Source organism: Trachemys scripta, chromosome 17, assembly GCF_013100865.1.
Source record: "Trachemys scripta elegans isolate TJP31775 chromosome 17, CAS_Tse_1.0, whole genome shotgun sequence".
NCBI classification, from domain to species: Eukaryota; Metazoa; Chordata; order Testudines; family Emydidae; genus Trachemys; species Trachemys scripta.
Window position 1 is genome coordinate 24522973 of NC_048314.1, and position 18754 is coordinate 24541726.

General features: G+C 39.9%; 1 protein-coding gene across 3 annotated transcripts in view; it reads right to left on the reverse strand.

Annotated features, from left to right (window-relative positions):
* The window catches only part of MAPKAP1 (MAPK associated protein 1), a 161162-nt gene that overhangs the window by 19977 nt on the left and 122431 nt on the right, over nt 1–18754 (reverse strand). For 2 of the 3 annotated variants that reach the window (XM_034793651.1, XM_034793653.1), the window contains exons 8-9: nt 12800–12907; nt 2641–2781 (exon numbers count right to left, since the gene is read on the reverse strand). In XM_034793651.1, the coding sequence (XP_034649542.1) occupies nt 2641–2781; nt 12800–12907 (249 nt within the window). The remainder of the gene's footprint in view (nt 1–2640; nt 2782–12799; nt 12908–18754) is intronic. The other variant, XM_034793652.1, reaches the window with a different exon arrangement.

An 18754-nucleotide genomic window follows, 5' to 3' on the forward strand; every position in this document is an offset into this window, starting at 1 on the left:
TGCCAGACAGGCCTTGTGTGCGTGGCTAGCCCTGCCCCTCTGACCCTGTTAACCAGGTATGGTAGGGAGGAGGCCATTAAAAGGGAGGAAACTGCAGTCAGCTGGAGGAAGAGATCACCCTGAGCAGGAAAGTGCTGAAGTGACTCCTGAAGCCACAGGAGGGACTCCCGCCCAGGACATCTCTGCCCTACTCCTCCCGGAGTGCAGCGATCCCCCAGGGTAGGCCTGACAGAGCAAACCTGATTCAACAGCCCAGCCAGAAAGACTCCATGAAAACTGCTACACAGACAGCCCCGACGTAAGATGGCACTGTTGGCCTTTTTCCCTTTGAGCTGGCTCTGGGGAAGAAAATTATTTTTGAGTGTGCTGGGACATTTATCTTTCCTTTTGATTCCCCCATCAGAAGAGACTTAAGAAAACCCCAAAGGGTGAGATCCCCCCCGTAAGAAATAAGTAACTGGGGCCGGTGTCTAAATCACCCAGTGAACATAACTGGGCGAGGCCAGGGTCTCCCACCATCTGGGAGAAAAACCTACGGGGACACTTACACTATTATCTAAAACCAACCAACCAGCCAACAAAAGGGACATTTGCTATCTTTAGTATATTTAACAGAACAAATGTAAAACTGTGCTAAGATTTTTTTTCATTACTGTTAGGACCCTGTTGCACATAAAAATATCCTTCCCCTTAGAAAGGTTCTACCAGTTTGAGGGAGATTTCCTATACTTAAAATGGAAGTACTGGTGGAACCGGTACTCCTACTGTGTGATCACTGTACAGTCCAATGTTTCCTGGCCAGCATGTATATTCCTGCAGTACACTGAGTAATCAATACAATCCATAAACGAAGTCATCTAATGACTTCAGGTTCTCAGTACCCTCAGGAAACAGGTTTTTCCAGGAAAAGTGTCACTTAACTACTGCTAATATATAATATGACTGATGAATGAAAATGCTGACCATCCACATGCTATTTGGCACTGAAAGCCCTAAAATCCATAAATACAAACTAATATATGTATTGGCTCTGACATTTCACAGTCAATGGAGTCTATTCTGCACCACACAGCAAGAGGATTAACACATTTAACTCCCATTAGTTCTAAACAGCACTGACCCTTAATGTTTACTTTTGATAGCACTGATACATGAATAACCGAAAAGGCTCCAGTAGGAAAAATTCCACATACATATAGTTCTTATGACCTTACTTGGGAGTTTTTGATATTTTCCATTTGTTCATACCTTGAACACCTCACTGGGTTTTTGTTTTGTATGTAATTAGAATATAAAAACCTACTGCAAATTGTGCAGCCATCAAAAATAGACACATGCACAGGGTGCTACAGAAGGTGAGTAAGGAAAGTTTATGGTCCATACACTGGTGGATGGGGTCAGCCCCTTTACTACAAAACAAGTTTAGCCATTCGTTTCCTGTAACAGCTATTCTCCCTTAACCATTTATCTTTAGTGATCTGTCATGACCTTTTCAAGCTCTCATTTCTGACAGCTTCCAGACACAGTGAGTCAAACTTCACTGAAAGCAAACTATCACACCCAGATAGTTTACTCAAGAGCAGAAAACATGCCTAACACTGTCCTACTTCAACACCAGCATATAAATCCTTCCCTAACAAGACAGTTCAAAATAAACTGAAAAAGCTTCCAATGTACATATTTGCAGGAGAATATCATTTTTTTTTACGTGTTCAGAATTGGCGTAATAAAGAGACTAACGGTAGTAAATAATGAAGAAATTTTCAAATTTGTAACTATTCTACTAAATAATACAGAAAAATATTTTGTAAGCATTTCAGCATTAAATATTTTTGTACTGAATCATTTTTAATATAAAGTATTTGTGAGAGTATTATAGTTCACTTATCCATGCATCATTAAATCAAATTTCCACAATTTAAACCAGAGACTATAAAAGCCCTATTATTGTTAAAAATTAGTAAATAGCTTTTTTATTAAAATCCTGTCATCTTTTAGCCTTCAGGTTTTGCAGAACATCGACAAAGCTAGAAAGGCTAATGTTAAACCCCTTACAGAACACTAGCTATATTTTGTTCCACTTCACCATTCCATTAACACCATTAAAATCTACTGGCTTAATAAAAATCTTCCCTAATTTAGCATGGACTGATTTTAAGAAAAGACAATTAATCTGCATGTTTAGTCAGCAAAAACCCCTTGCTTTGGAAAGCACAGACAAAAGAGTCACTAAATAATGGTCTTCTTAGACAGGGAATATGTGCTAGCTGATTGAAGATAACACAAATACTTAAATATTGTCAACTGATGTGCTAAGAAATGAGATATAGTTGATATTTATTTTGAGAGAAGAGATGCCTTTTACTGTACTTCTCTGAAGCACAGATTGACAAGTGGGGAAGAAAGATCAAAAACCTATAATTTAATTCCATTTTACACAGTTTATGTGGGTTTTATGTCAACTTGATCTTTTTGACAGTAAACAATTAGTAGCAATATTAAACACTATATTGTATGGTCAATTAGACAATGTGGTGATTGGGCATTTTTAATGCACCTATGTGGACAGATAACTACTGGAGGGGGCTGAAGTTCTGAACTGCTCTACTTCCCTTGGCCATACAGTAGAAACTGATTTACCCAACTGAACATCAGTCGTGAACCGAAGCCTATGGATCATGCTGACTTTGAAGGACTTGTAATGGTGGCTACTGAGCATATCTTGAACTGTAGCTATATCGATCTGAGGATCTTCCTCGGAGATCTCTTCTCCTCTTGAACCTGCCAAAAAAATAAAATAAAAGGCTTAAAATGTGGCACATATAATTAAATTAGAATACAAATATTATTGTCTCTTTTGCAATTACAAATGTATTGTTTGGTCAGTCGTAGGCAATCATGCCAGCTGGTGGTTTTTTGTTTATTAAAGGAAATTCACAATATCAGTGCCTACGCATCAGAGGTTAGAAGGAAATACTTAGTGTTAAATCTAAAGCAAAATTCTTCATTCACTACAAGCTTAAGATATTAAAAAACCATCAGGGTGCCACATAAAATCTGTGGAAAATCCTGATGCTGGATTCTAGTGAGATGTGGCCATATCCTAGAACAGACTTTGCTAACTCGCAGATATCCTACAGCGACTGGTTGGAGTCACTTTGTGAATGCCCTGTGTGCAGTAACTACAGAGACTCTGCACGAGTCAGCTGTAGTTCCAAGAACAGTTTTGCCAAAAGAGAGCGTCAATGATTAAGCTAGTAGGAGCTCTGCTAAATGGAGATGGCTGAAGTAGCTCTTATCTAGAGGTGGGCAAGAAACTATTTTCCCATCCTAGGAATACATTCAAGATTTCAGAAATGTTTCCCCCACCTGAATTGGGACAAAATGTCAACATTTCAAAATTGTTCATAATTTGAAAATCTTTTAAAAAAATTCAGTTTGGGTCAATTAAAATGTATTGTTTAGATGATTTTGAAACATTTTATTTTGATTTTGACCACTTAATTTCTTTCAAAAATGTCAAAATGGGACATTCCGACAAGCTTTATTTTTCCCCCCAAAATTCGTGAGAGTTGAGGAATTTATCAAAACTGATCCTTTCCCCATAAGAATTTTTGATTTAAGCAAATCAGCATTTTTCAAAAAAATATGTTTCATTGAAAAATTACCAGCCAGGTCTGCCATTATCGTATTTTATCAGTGACTTATAGATACAACAAGCATTTGGATGTATCTATCAATATCTCTTTTTCACTATATTTTTCCCCACAGTGGGATTTAACTGTAGCATTAACATCTTTATATTTCCTCCCCCACCTAACACTTTATTATTCTTAACAACGTGAGTGGTATCTTGTTTCTTATACTCAGCTCTAAGATAAAAAGCATACACTACTGATTAGTATTCTTATTACTACTGTAGGTACTAGTTTTAAAAAAGGTAACATCTCATTAAGCCAAAATGCCAATTACTGGGGGAAAAAAAACATTAAGATTTTTACATTTTATGATGTTGGATTAATATCAATTTAAAAATTACTATAATGTGACAATTTTTACAGAGTAATTTCATCTTAGCTGTAAATGATAATTCAGATGCTTTTAGAGAAAGTGGTGCATAAATATGGTTGAAAATTGATTTAACTTCTTGCAGAAGATACTGAAGAATGACACATTTTGTTTAATACACCAGCTAATGTAGTCCTAAAAGCTGAAACAACTGCCAGTCCACAGTCCTAAATTTGCTGTGGGAGATTAATGAAAACTTATATTTTGCTGAAATTTTAATAATGGGCAGATGAGACAATAGAATTTTAGTAGAGGTCTTAACAATATCGTATAACCAGCAAAACGCTTGTCATTTTCTAGATATTAATATTGTTCAAGACTTACGTGGTTGGATCTGGCTCAACACACTAATGCTTCCTGCATTGACCTTCTACACTCTGGTGGTGTAAATTTATATCCCATTTGAGGATTTCAACTTATAGTGAAACTACAGAGAGTTCCCATATCTGGAGTCTGGTAACAAGTGGAGTACTTGCTTTTTAGAAAGGACAGTAGCTACCAGGGAGAGGAAAGCCCTGGCACTTGAGTCAAATACACACTGCTGATGCAGAAGCAAGCTTCCTTTCAATGGAGATAATTTGGAGTTGCAGAACTGAATCCTATTTGTCTCAGCAGGTGCTGCCATCACAGCCGTGGAGAGGAGCAGTGTAAACTTAGAGGGAAACAATAAAAACCTCAACACTCAATTTTTCCCACTTGCAAAAAATTTCCCCTTTCAGTTTATGAATTCACACCCAGATTTTCTCATCTACAGTACACATGCTCACCTCTGTGTTCAGAGAACTTAAGTGCCTACAGCTAAATGCTTAAAAGTATACAGTGGAAAAACGATGTTCCAAAGATATCAGCCTAACAACCACCTTTCCAACTATTTTCCCCATGAGAGAAAGGATTAGACTTGCGTGTGCCTCAGCAACACACAAAACAGCTACTTGGCATTACAATCTAAAGAGTATTTTTAAATCTGCAAACTGGACTATCCCATTTGGATATTTTTTTTAGCTCCAATAAAATGGTGTATATAAGCATGTGAATTTTGTGCATACCCATCTGAACACTGTAACCACTCCACACTACAGAATGACAAGATAAATTGTAATGGCTCCTTCAGAGACATTACAATGCATTTTGTCAAAGACCCTTGTGTTAATGTCTCTATTCTATGGATTATCATAATGTATCATGTCAAACACTCATGGCGCAGTATTTCAAAGATACACTGAGATATGTCAAACTTTTGGTGCACTTAAAAGCATTTTGAAACACTGTGGCTAGAGGTGCCTGGAAGGAAAGCAAGGACTCTAACGGAACGGGTTGCCTTAGGATCAAAAGAAAACTGACTAGGAATAGAAGTTAAAGGACTGAGTTCAACACACAAACCTACTGAAATGCCAATGTAGGGCTGCCATGCATTCCTTCAATTACCCAACTGTGCTTTAACACTGCGCTGTTTCAACCATCAAACTGTGTGCAGTGTTATGATACAATCCGCAGAATACTGTATGGCTATTCTGTGGTCATGTAGAATATAGCCTGCAGCCAGATCACCTTGTATCAGATTTCTAGCTAAGCATGGCCTGCCTGGGTGAGTACTGGAATAAAAACTCTCCAAGGAAAACTTAGAGGGCATAGGAAATTGTGATGGTGATTCAGTAATGGCATTCTTCATTCGTAATGAATAAAGCACAGATCCTGACCACCTGCGGCTCTTCCTGGAAGGTGCAGAGGTTTTAACCCAGTGTCCTGGTCGTATTCCATGTTAGGTCTGGACTGCACCTGGGGAGGTAACTAACCTTTTGCCTACTGCAGTTTTCAGACAGGTACTGCATTACCCCAAAGGGCTGCACTGCCTAACCTAAGATGTTGGGTAATTTTACAATTCACAGTTAGCTATTTGTTATGTTCTACCCAAGAGGTGGCTGCATTTTGGTGGTGGGTGAAGAAAGTCCTATGTTCCCCTAAGTTTAATACTTCAAATAATTGGTTCATGAGAGTGAAGTTATACTAAAGGTAAAATGTGTGGACTAATAACCAAACCAATCTGGTACCTAGTCAGAAATTTTGTAGTAACAAAATAAAATACTGATCTCCTCTAGAGTCTTTAATCAAAGGTTTCTTAAAGTACTTCATAAATATTAACTAATTAAGGTTAAAAAAAACTGGGCATGTTTAGACTTGAGAAAGACGACCGCGGGGCGACCTGATGATAGTCTTTAAAAACATGTTAAGAGGTGTTTTAAAGAAGACTGTTTCAATTGTTCTTTATGTTCACTGAAAGTAGGACAAGAAGTAATTGGCAGGATCTGCAGCAAGGGAAATTTACATTAGATATTAGGAAAAACTTTGTAATTATAAGGATAGTTAAGCACAGGAAAGGTTACCAAGGGCGGTTGTGGAATCCCGGTCACTGATGGTTTTTAAGAACAGGTTAGACAAACACCTGTCGGGGATGGTCTGGGTTTACTTGGTCCTGCTTGGCGCAGGGGAATGGACTTGATGGCCTCTCAAGTTCCTTTCCAGCTCGACATTTCTATGATTCTATAATTAAGACTCACAATACAGCCTTGTAGAGTATTAATCTTCTGTTCCCAGTTTCAATGGGTGGCTTTCCACAAGTCAGCCTCTCAATCTGTGTTTACTCATCTGTACAATGGACAGAAGAAGTGTCTATCTCAGAGGGGTATTATGAGGCTGAACTTACTCATATATCAGATCCTCAGATGAAAAGTTTGTATAGAAGGGCATGTTAGTCGTGTTGTTAATTATTTGACCGATTAACTAGTAGCCACACCCAAAATCAGATTCAGGGATAACATTTTCATTAGAATTTAAAATCTGAATTCTTTGACAAAGTTTAAATGATTAAACTGAGGGATTTTATATTGGAAATATTTCAGATCCTCTGTAAAACAGAACCACCTCTCCTAATCTTGTTTTATTTGGCTATGTGAAGAGGACAGTTTAAGGTTTGTCGAATTTCTCTAGTTGCTGATCATGGGAGAGAAGCCAGGAATTCCACCATCAGCACAGATCATCTATCTAAAGATGGCAAGACATTAGGACCCCTGAGGGTGCACTGGATAATAGCAGTAATATCAGTAAGAGCCGAGATAAATTCCCTGCCCAGAAAAATCCTGACTACAGAACTTGGCATATTGCTCCTATACCTGCAGCTTTATCAGAATGTTGAGGAGACCAAAATAATTCAACAACAGAGGAAAGAATCATCTCCAAGTGCTGACTGGAGACACCATCATAAGAGATACTTGCCACACATAAGCAGCTGTGAGCAAACCTGTCAAATATTTACAGGCCTGTTGGGTGTTTGAAATGGAGATCACAATGTAGTTTTTGAATGTAAAAGCATCTACTTGGCAAAGCAATCAGCTCAAGTGGACACTCCAGGCCTAGACCAGGAGTCTGTTCAGCAGTTCTGCAGTCAGAGACCAAGGCTCTGTCTACCCTGAGCACCTTACAGCCGCAAAGCTGTGCTGCCATAAGGCACGCCGTATAGCCGCTCTTTGTCAGCATGAGAGAGCTCTCCGGTCAACAAAATAAAGCCACCCCCACCCCCAACATGGGGCGGTAGCTTTGTTGGCAGGATCCTGCCGGCAAAACACTGTCCACACCAGCGCTTTTTCTCAGTAAAACTTTTGCCAGTCGGGGTGTTTTTTCTTCAGAAAGTGCAGTATAGATGAAGCCCAAGTATCTCATTGGGGAAAAAGATACTATTCCAAAAAGTGGCTACTAAAGATCAAAGGTGTTAAGTTCACAACTACCTTGGCATTTTGTGCTCTTTCATTATCTATTTAACTAGAGGCAAAACACCATCATGTTGTTCTGTAAAGTTAGGTTCCTACAAATGATACAGGGATTTCCTGTGCGAAAGAGGCAGAAATCAAAAGTGAGAAAAGCTTTTAAGATCATGTATTGCAGAAACATAGCATCAAGAAAGATGAGAACTGTATGAAGTAAAACAAATAAGAAAAACAAATATATTTTCACTATGTGCTTGACAACAGGAGATGTGAGGAAACAGGCTCCAGGGAGGTCAGATGCCCATCTCCTGATCATGGTTTCTAGAAAGAAATAAGAGGCATGTCATTCTGATCTGACACACCCACGGTGGGGACACAGTTATTTATGACCCAGACAAAAAGGGGTCTGTTGCTTTTTAGGAACCAAATATCACAATAACAAACAGAAATTATATACCTGAGAGAAGAAAAAATTCCATCATTGCCTTAGGGATTGTGTATTTGAGAGCCCTGAAGGTGGCTTTTCCCCTCAGGAAGAACCATGAAGTCTATGAGACAGACCTCAGATAATCTCTTATGAGCTGGGTTCATTCTTCTCATTATTTGTAGGGCACTAGTGCCTAGGAGCGCTGCTATACCTGTGCCAGGTGTCTGGCCTGGAAGAACAGGGAGCACAGCTCAGCTGGGGAGGACCATGAAGAAGAGCAGACTGGTGTGATGGTGAGAGAGAAGCCTGGCTGGGCCCAGGATCTGACTGGAGGTTCAAGTCTCCATGCCTCGGTGGAAACTAGGTATGATACAGACTATCTGAATTATTACCAGGAACCCATTGGTGGGCATTAAGACAAGCTGATGCAGCTAGGGTCCACAAGAAAGGAAAGGGACTGAAAACAGAGCCCAACACGGCCAAAGGTTCTTTTGGTTTGTGTTTATATTGGATTTTCACCTAAGGACTCCATCACCCCAGCAGGGGGTTGAACTCTCTCGGTGACTAGGCCAGAGAGCTAAGCCACCTCCATAACCAAAGAGTGCTGAAGACTCTACTGGGGAAACTGAGGCAGGGCTGCTCAGTGCAGTGCCACAACACCAGGGAGAATGCAGGGACAACACCTACACCACAGATCAGTACCGAAGTAAGGTTTTTGTTCATGTGCAAAGCTGAAATTATTTTGGGATGATCACTCTCACTAACATAATAACTGCACTTAGTTCAGGCGGTGAATGAGGTATATCATCAGAAGAACTGATTTTCAAATGGGGAAAAAGATAAAACAGTAAAAGAAACATCAGAATGGAAGCACATGTCTAGACATTTCTAGTGATGTGCCTACAAGGCCTCCAGGAACAAAGCATGGAGTCCAACTCAAAACACGAGGCATTAGCTGGCATGTGAAAATGACAGACTGCTAATCTCAAAGATACTACAGAAGTATCAGCTGTAGTATGGCTACTTAAAATATTAAATAGATGACATATTCAAGAGCAAATATGTATTTCCTCAATAAAACAAAAATACAAGGTTAACTCCATTGCAAAAATGTCCCCTTATTACTTTAATGTACTAGTATATTGCTTAATGAAAGTTCTTAATTGTAATTCAATTAATTACATACACAGAGTCCCCAATTACATTTTCCAATAAGACATTGGCTTTGGTACAGGTCTAAAGGCACTTAACCAATTTTAATATATTAAGACCAATTTCCCTTGAATACTAATTACTACCTAATGGTAAAATGAGAAAGAGGAACTTTCCAGAAGCAGGACGGAGAGAATAAACTAAATTAGCAATGAAGAATTTGCTATTTTGCATAAAAGCATTTCACATAGCAAAATACAGGCATTCAGTTTAAATATAAATCTGAATGTAAGTTAAAAAGTTCCAAATTTGGGAGATTATTAGTTTGAGCATGTCTAGTAAATGCTAGACGTTTAGGAGATTTTTGCATGTGTATTTCTATTAATGAAAAGTTTTCTGTTTCCACTTAATCCCATGAAATATAAAGTATACATTCGCCCAAAGAAAACTGGCATCTATTTTACTAGCATCTGTTTGGCTCCATGTGAAAAAATAAATGAGCACATTTATTAAATAGCTCTTCTAATTGAGATTCTTCTCTATCCGAATACATCACTAAGTTAAAGAGAAATAATTTTAAATCAGACCTAACATACAATATAGCTAATTCTATTTGATGTAAAGTTTTGATTTACACCTATCAGTTTCCGTTTTGCATTGTCCCAGACCTATACGCTACACATCCGAGTTGGAGCTGACGAAAACCAATGATTAAATTATTATTTTATTAACGACCACAAGTAATCACAGACTATTTGACATCTCATCCAAAAGACAGCACCTGCAGCACCCCAAGGCCAAACGCTGCCATCCAAGTAGTGATTCTAGGTCACAGTTTTAGGCAGGGCGGTGTATGTGGTTTCAGCACAGGCGCCATGAGCTCATTCATTAACAACGGCATGGCTGCTCAGTTGTTCTGTTAAGTTCGCTGAAGCCTTGGGGCTCCTTAAAGGAATGGGCATTGGGGGGAGTCGGAGTGCACTAGCCCGGGGGTAGGCAACCTATGGCATGAGTGCCGAAGGCGGCACGTGAACTCATTTTCAGTGGCACTCACACTGCCCAGGTCCTGGCCACCGGTCTGGGGGGGCTCTGCATTTTAATTTAATTTTAAATGAAGCTTCTTAAACATTTTAAAAACCTTATTTACTTTACATACAACAATTGTTTAGTTATATATTATAGACTTATAGAAAGAGACCTTCTAAACATTGAAATGTGTTACTGGCACGCGAAACCTTAAATCAGAGTGAATAAATGAAGACTCGGCACACCACTTCTGAAAGGTTACCGAACCCTGCTAGAGCATCAGCCTCCACAAAAATTTTTCAGGGAAAAGCGACAGGGATCCGCTAGACAGCTGCTAGTGGCTGAAAGAACTGGAATTCAGGTGAGTTTACTTTCTCAGCCGCCCTAATGGTAGAGTTACCACTGCACCATGCTGGGGTACTGGTTCAGTGCTGACCAGAGGGAAGGACAGGGCCACCTATTGAATCACCACCACCTAGATGTTTCTTAGAGGCTTCCCATCCAAGTACTGACCTGGTATGACCCTGCTTCGCAGGGGAGAACTCTGAGGATCACACCACAGTTCTCATGGCTGCGGGCTACACTATGCATTCTTGCCCGACACTGTACAGATAGGTCTGGAAGTGCAATGTGTGTATTCAGCTTTGAATCAGACAGTTCAGGTTCAAGAGTTTGGTTATATTTTAAATGAAAGAGGCAAGATTGCCAAAAATATGATCAATGCCGGCTTTGGTTCAGGAAAAGAGCTGGTACATGCAAGAACAATTTAATATTACACTGTTTACTTTATGAAATGTAAATTTCATACAAAAGGAACCGTTCAGAGATATACTCAAAGAAATATTAAACAATTCATATATAAACCCCAAGATAGGATTATGGGACAGTCCGATTTACTTAACAAGATTCAAACTATTGTGTTTGCACATTCAGGGCTGCTCTTCCCTATGGGGAGACCGAGGCTCCTGCCACTGATGCAGCAGGGATCAATTTAGCAGGTCTAGTGAAGACCCACTCAATCGACGGTAGAGTGCTCTCCAGTTGACCCCGGTACTCCAGCTCCCCGAGAAGAGTAAGAGAAGTCGACTGGAGAGCGTTTCCATTTGACGCAGTGCAGTGAAGACACCGGGGTAAGTCGACCGAAGTTACGTCGACTCCAGCGATGTTATTCATGTAGCTGGAGTAGCGCAACTTAGGTCGATAGTGAAGATAAACCCTTAAAGAAGCTCTTCCAACTTTTGTAGGGTTTCTCCCTGAAGTACTCTAGAACAAAAGAGCACAGAAATAAAGGTGAAGCATGAAGAAGGTCTCAGGAGCGAAGTCCATCCACTCTGAACATGGGAGCCAGAAACATGAAGTCTAATCTCAACTCTGACACTGAGTTGCTATTAGTCAAGTCACTTCAGCTCAAAGTCTCAATTCTGCCATTTGTTAAATGGGGGTCAGCACCACATACCTGGCACATGAGGTTGGAGTTATCCCACTAATGCTCCATCACTTTTCTATGTCATATCCTTGGTGGGGAAATTCAGGAAGAAATTTATAGCCTTATAAGCATAAATGAAAGGATTTAATCTTTGTAAGGAAACCAGAAATTCCATGCTCTTCAGCAAGAGCTCCAATTGCCACTCTTCGCAACAGAAAACCTCTTAGCATGGGTTTAACTGAGATCATAAATGCCACCAGTTTTCTGACTAATGAAGGGAAAAAAAAAAAAAAAGAGTGTTGCATAGAAGTGAGAGGAAAACTCAACTGAGAGCTTGGCCATTGGAAAAGTTGGAAAGACAGAGGGATGAACCAAAAGGGGGAAAACTTTACATTGGTCTCCAACAAATTTTGTGAAACTTATAAAAACAAAATAAAACAAAACAAACCCCAAAAGTAATGTTTTTGCATATCTGGAGAGAAAACAATTTGTCTCCACACTTAGATAAACACCACCTCTAAACCTCTGCTCTAGTTACATCTACATGATTAATTTCTTTTAGAGGTTAAAAGCTGCTGCTTCTTGGGCAGCAGTATTGACATGGTAAAATGTATAGTAGACCAATAACTTTATTCTGTGCTTGCAACAGAAAAAGCTTTATATTTCAAGTGTTTTTCACAGTTGGTCATAACTTTACAGAACAGAGTTTTAACAGAAAAAGATTAATCAAGAAGTGATAAACAGGATGCAGACTATTTACCAAAAGGTATGAAATCAATCATTTCACTTTGGAATATTCTTTTGGCACAGTTGAAAAGTGCCTTAGGAAACAGAGCCTCTTCAAAACTTGCTCGCCCAGCCGGTACAGCCTGTGTTCCAGAATACATAACTTATGTGAGCTTAAGCAATTTACAAGAGCAAGAGTGAAAAGGGCAAACATACTGTTCTCTCGGACAAGGCAGAATTCCAAAGTGCTCTGGCTCTCCAAGGTACAGTCTAAGTCTACTGGGACATTGGGTTCACTCTGCTTCTCCAGACGATACTGAGGACCTGAAACATAAAATAACTTGTAAAATTCTCTGGATTCTAATTAAAAGACAGCTTATCAGGGTCAGTTAACAATACTTAAACTCAAGAGGTAAAATCGATGGTTGTTTATGTCTAAAGTTCCTGTCCACCAGGAAAAAAAATAAAGGAGTAATAAAGGAGTGGACGATGGTATGCTTAGAAAGTGCATGGAAACAGACTATCCCAGTCACTGCCCACAGCGTGACATTTCCTGCCTACTTCACTGCCAACAAAAAATATCAACAAACCCTTCTGACCTACACCCAACTAGCTCTATCTATCCACCTGTATCCCCACCTAGGTTCTCTCACTGGCAGTAAAGTTGTTTATTTGGACCCCAAACTGTCCTTAGAAAAAGTAAAATGCAGCTTTCTTTGACTCAGTCTTCCCAGCCATTCTGTATCTAGTGGAAACTGGCCTGTTGTGAAAGGTAGTTGGCCTGCACTTTGCCTCAGAGATGGAGCTATTCTCACATACTGTCTGGAAGCTGAAGAACATTCTGAAGAGAAAGCAGATGCACTGCTGTATAGCTAAACAATTCCCATGTAAAGACACACAGTGCTACTTTGCTTATCTGAGTGCTTCTCACTCCCAGCCCGGCATAAAAAACTATGCATTCCTTACTGCAGGCTCAAACGGATGTGCACGCACACAGACACAAGGGTGGATTTAAAATGGCAGGAAAGGTTGTGATTGTACTGACGAGCCACTAAAGCAAAGGTGACCATGACCAGGACAATAGAGGGCCTCAGAGTGTATGCTGTACCTTGAGACAGTTGGGGAGCAGGCAAGGGTGGGGGTCGGTTTGCAAGAGAAATGTATATTATGGATTTCATTTCATTGTGAAACTCGGCTCTACAATCCTGGGATATTTCTTCTTCCTGCTCATTTTGTGTCTTGTGACAGCCTAGACTTCTAATTCTCACAAGACTGGCACTGCCATTTTAGACATTAGCAGTGGTGACCAGTGCTATTTTCCACATTAACTCTAGATAATGTGACAGACTTTGTACACAGGAATGAGCCTTTCCAGTTATCATTGTTTCTACAGTTTCCGGTAACAGGTCCCAATGCTAGATGGAGTCTGAGATCAGATAATACCTCAATGGCTGTGAGCAGCAGCAAGGGTCACCGGTATATATATGAATCCATCGTTCTATCAGAGATCTGAATACGGTTAGTGTTACTGCTGAATATAAACAAATGCAGTACATATGGAGATTGAATCAGATACAAATGTGGACTGCTGCTGTTTCAAACCAATTACTTTCAAATACATTTCACTTAACTAGATTTTTCCCCAAGATTCAAGTGTCAATCTCCCTATACCCGTTAATTCAAAGCACTGAAAAGAATGGTGTTTATTTGAAAGTTAGTGTTTTCCAAGCTATACAAAATATTTTAATAAATGATCGTGATGACAAATAGATGTCTTCTTGTGTCTTTCATTCCTACAGATCACAGTTGTACACCTTACACTGAAATAAAACTACATACAGGGAACACTTCTCCCATTAGTGAAATGAAGCCATTTCTGGGGTGTTACAGAAGGGCTGTTTCAACAGCGCAGAGAAACACTATGCAGCGAATTAGAAGAGTATGAAACACATAACTTCTGTAAATGAAACTGCAGAGGAAATGTAGGTAGCAGAATGTCACTTCCTAAGTAGATTGATTGAAACATCACAGCTAATACCCCTACTCTTGCAAAAAGTACCATTGGGGTGTTAATGAACACAAGTGGCTAGGACAGTGGTGGGCAACCCGTGGCCCATCAGGGTAATCCACTGGCAGGCCGCCAAACAGTTTGTTTACATTGATTGTTCCACTGGGCTAGGACCTCTGTTTTCTCTCTCAAAAGATGAACCAATGATTACCCGTAGTTTGGTGCACAGTTGCTGTGAGTCCAGAAAAATAATTTTATCCAAGAAACCCATTTCAATTACAAGTTTCAGAGTAACAGCCGTGTTAGTCTGTATCCGCAAAAAGAACAGGAGTACTTGTGGCACCTTAGAGACTAACAAATTTATTAAAGGTGCCACAAGTACTCCTGTTCTTCCATTTCAATTAGTAAGGTATGTCCTCAACCCGATCCCTTAATGCACACAACACAAAGGATAGCACCAGCCATAGTGGATGAGTGCCCCTTGATGGATAGCAGGTCGCTACAATACAAATGGCTGCTACAGCACAAGCACTTTCGGTTAGTGTTACTGCTGTGTGACAAAGCTGAATGGTGACCGTCCAGTGGAAAACCTCTCCAACGATTCCACTGAAAAAAAGCATTTTAAGAAGACTTTTAATACTTTAAAAAGCTAATTAGCCCATTTGTGCTTATTGTTAAAGTCCTTCCTTCTGGCCCCCAAAATCTGGCCAAAAATGCCACTGATAATTTAAAGAACACCTAATTTCTAAGGCAAACAGTAACTATTAGATTAAATCACTATTTTCATTAACTCTCTTAGACCATGCAAAAATGTCAAAGTAGCTACTTGTACACTGCAAAGCTACCTAAACAAGGAAAAGCTGCCGCTATACCTGTGACACTTCAGGTCTATATACTGGCCCATGCCAGCTGATTCAGGCTCACGGGGTTCTGGCTAAGGGGCTGTTTAATTGTGGTGTAGATGTTCTGGCTTGGACTATAGCTTAAGCTCTGGGACCCTCCTACCTCGCAGGATCCTAGAGCCCAGGCTCCAGAATGAGCCTGAACATCTACACTGCAATTAAACAGCCCCTTAGCCTGAGCCCTGCAAGCCTGAGTGTCTAACTGCAGTATAAAAATACCCTTCAATGCACACGTCCCATCAAGGCGAGAGAAGCACAAGTGTCCACAATAAAAAATTGTTTTCTCAAATCACTAAAAATAGCAGCTGGTCTACCAGGCTGACTACGTAACGACATCTTTTTAGTGATCTGAAGGGTCTCTAAACAGGATCTTAATACAGCAAAACTGTTAAAAGTGAAATCATGAAATATATTCCTTCTCTATTAGTGGCTAAGTATTTCATCTTATACTATGATAATTCAAAGTCAGTAAAGCATTCAGAAATATTTAAAACAAACAAAAAATTAAGCCTTTTAGCCTCAGATGGCATGCCTCAGAGAGGGAATTTGTTAGCCAATTCATTTAAATTTACTACAGCATAGTTTCAATTACAGCTCCTCATTGTGTTTCCCCAGAAGCCATGTGAAGAGCACACCGCATGTTCTGAGTGTATTTTGCTCTTGAAATAGTGCATTATTCTTCTGTAAAATGGAGTCTCCTTATTCCTGGTGACTTTCAGAACAGATGCAGGACCAGGCTATTTGCAGGCCACAAGAGGAAAGCACAACTATTCCCTCTGTGCCCAGCACAATCAGCAATTGCACACGTAGCTGGTTCCAAGCATTTATAAAACAAATTGCACTCCAAGAAAAAGCAGAGATGTTTTATCTAAGCACAAATAGCAAAAGGAGCAAAGTATGTACGGCACCATCTTCCTTCTTCTACAAGACTTGAGCCATTGCAAATCTGTCTCAAAAACTGAAAATAAGTAAGGCCTGGTTTGTCAGACAGAAGGAAAAGCGGAACTTACTGAGGATAAACTTCAAATAAATACCAAATCAATCACTCAGTCTGGGTTTAAATGTTGTCCTAGGTGTTTAAACTGACAAGGTAAAGGAGATTCAGACAGAGTGCAAAAACTACCTGCTTAGTCCATCTTGCTATAAGGGAATAGTAGAGAGTAATCTCCAATGGTCCCCAAACAACTGCAGAACATACACAATGAACAAAGTGGGCAGAGAGATTTGTAGCCTCTGATTCGAATTTCCATGAACTGGCTACTTAAATCCAAATCTTAATTTTTAATCTTGCAGCATAAGAGATAAGTATTTTGCAAATCTTTCTCTATTTGCAAACAACACAAGAGATCTGTGCTGCAGAGATCAGACCAGCATTAAGGTTATTGTAATTTTCTTAACAGACCATAATCTGTACAATGAGAACTGAAAGAGTATCACGTGAATCCCAGATCCATGAGTACTTCAAACCTGGTACGGTTTACTCAGTTTTCCCACATGCTGCAAACTAGTACCAGGGCCATGTACAAATGGAAATGTTTTGGGAAAAGGAATGTATTCCTCAACTCTCAGTATCTGTGACCCTTTTAAAATAAATTGAAGTTACATGTGTGCTAACGGGACTTTGTTTATTTGATTTCCAGCAGATGCAGAGGGCCGAGAGGAGAGTTGAGTCTCATTCTCCCTTTTCTTCCACCTCCACTGGGTCCCACCAGGGCCCCCAACCCACCTCCACTGAGCTTTCCATGGGCACAGCTCCAGGGTGCCCTCAGACTCTGGGTTCGTCTACCCCCAGGGTGATCCACACCAGTATACACCCCACTTCACACCCTTTGCCTTCTGTTTAAGATTAGAAACTCTTGTTTGCTGGTGAGATGCCCGGCACACTGAGACGTTGGTAATAATAAAAGTCAATTTTGTGAAATGAGTTAAATGTAGTTTTACACACTGCACTCCCACCCATCCGCTGCCCAAAGCTGCGGTTTCACCATCACTTGGTAATTCCTTAAAGGACCTTTCTTTTGCCTGAGGCTGTGGGAAAGACACACACAAAGAACACGGGAACCAGTGACATTGACTAGATTCGGTGTAGACCACAGACAAGAATGTAGTTTTTCTTAATCTTAGTTACTGCCATTTTAGGTGTGACTGGTGACAACAGCAGGTAAAAGCAGACAACAGTATGATTTCTAAGTTGACTCCATCCCCATAGAATTATTGCTGAACCAGATATGAAGAATCATGGAGGGAGAGAATTAAAAATCAATGCTCGATAGCAGCTTATCCTCTCCCTATGGATCACAGATTCTCCAGGCTCTGGATCCATGTTGAAGAAGAAAATGACTTCCATAGGCTCAATGCCATTTTTGCTCAATGCACTCCCTGCCAAGCTGCATGGCGCAGAAGGCGCCAGCAATTGCAGCTGGAGACCTTTTGGTGTCATCTTGCCAGTAGTGAGGCAATTTTGGAGCAAATTGTGGGTTTTCGCAATTCTGTAAAATTCACCAAAATAGTTAATAAATATACAGTCTGACTATAAACAAGATACGACGTTTAAGATTGAACAAATGAAAAACCGCAACACGACAGGGTGCTGCTGCAGCAATTTCTATTGGAACAGATTCTTTGGAGAAGTGAGTACTATATAATCAGAGTGCAAATGGGTCTTTAGGCAGTACATATCCTTTAGAAATGGGTTTAAAATGTCAAAAATGTGTAGAAAGCTACATGACCTCTACGTTACAACAACAACAACAAATGGAAGGGTGATTCTATGGAGCAGGTGTATTGAGTAAATAGAAAACTCATTTCAGATGTTCAGAAGATGAATTTATAGTGGAAATATCATGTAACTTAATGGTCTAATAACAAAATATTGCTCTGGGCATTTCAAGAACATTTCCAAGTTATAATACCAAAGTTGGATTTTTATGGATTTTTGTAATCCTGAGGCAAACATTTCCACACATAAGTTTAAAAGAAACCCTTCAGAACATGGCATAGGAAAGGTAAGTAGCACTGTACCTCCATTTAACTCTTACCATTAACTAAAAGGACTATTACTTTAGCATACAGCTCAGGTCTAACTGCAGCAGGTTGATACAGTGGTTCAGTATATTTTCACACACTACCGTTAACATGGGCAAAGATGGACAGCAGGTGACATCCCACCATCAAACTAGGAGCTGAGGTGCTAGGAGGAAAACTGCTGTGGGCAGAAGACAACTATGAGCCCTCCAAGCCCCATCCCTGTTCTGTTAGTTC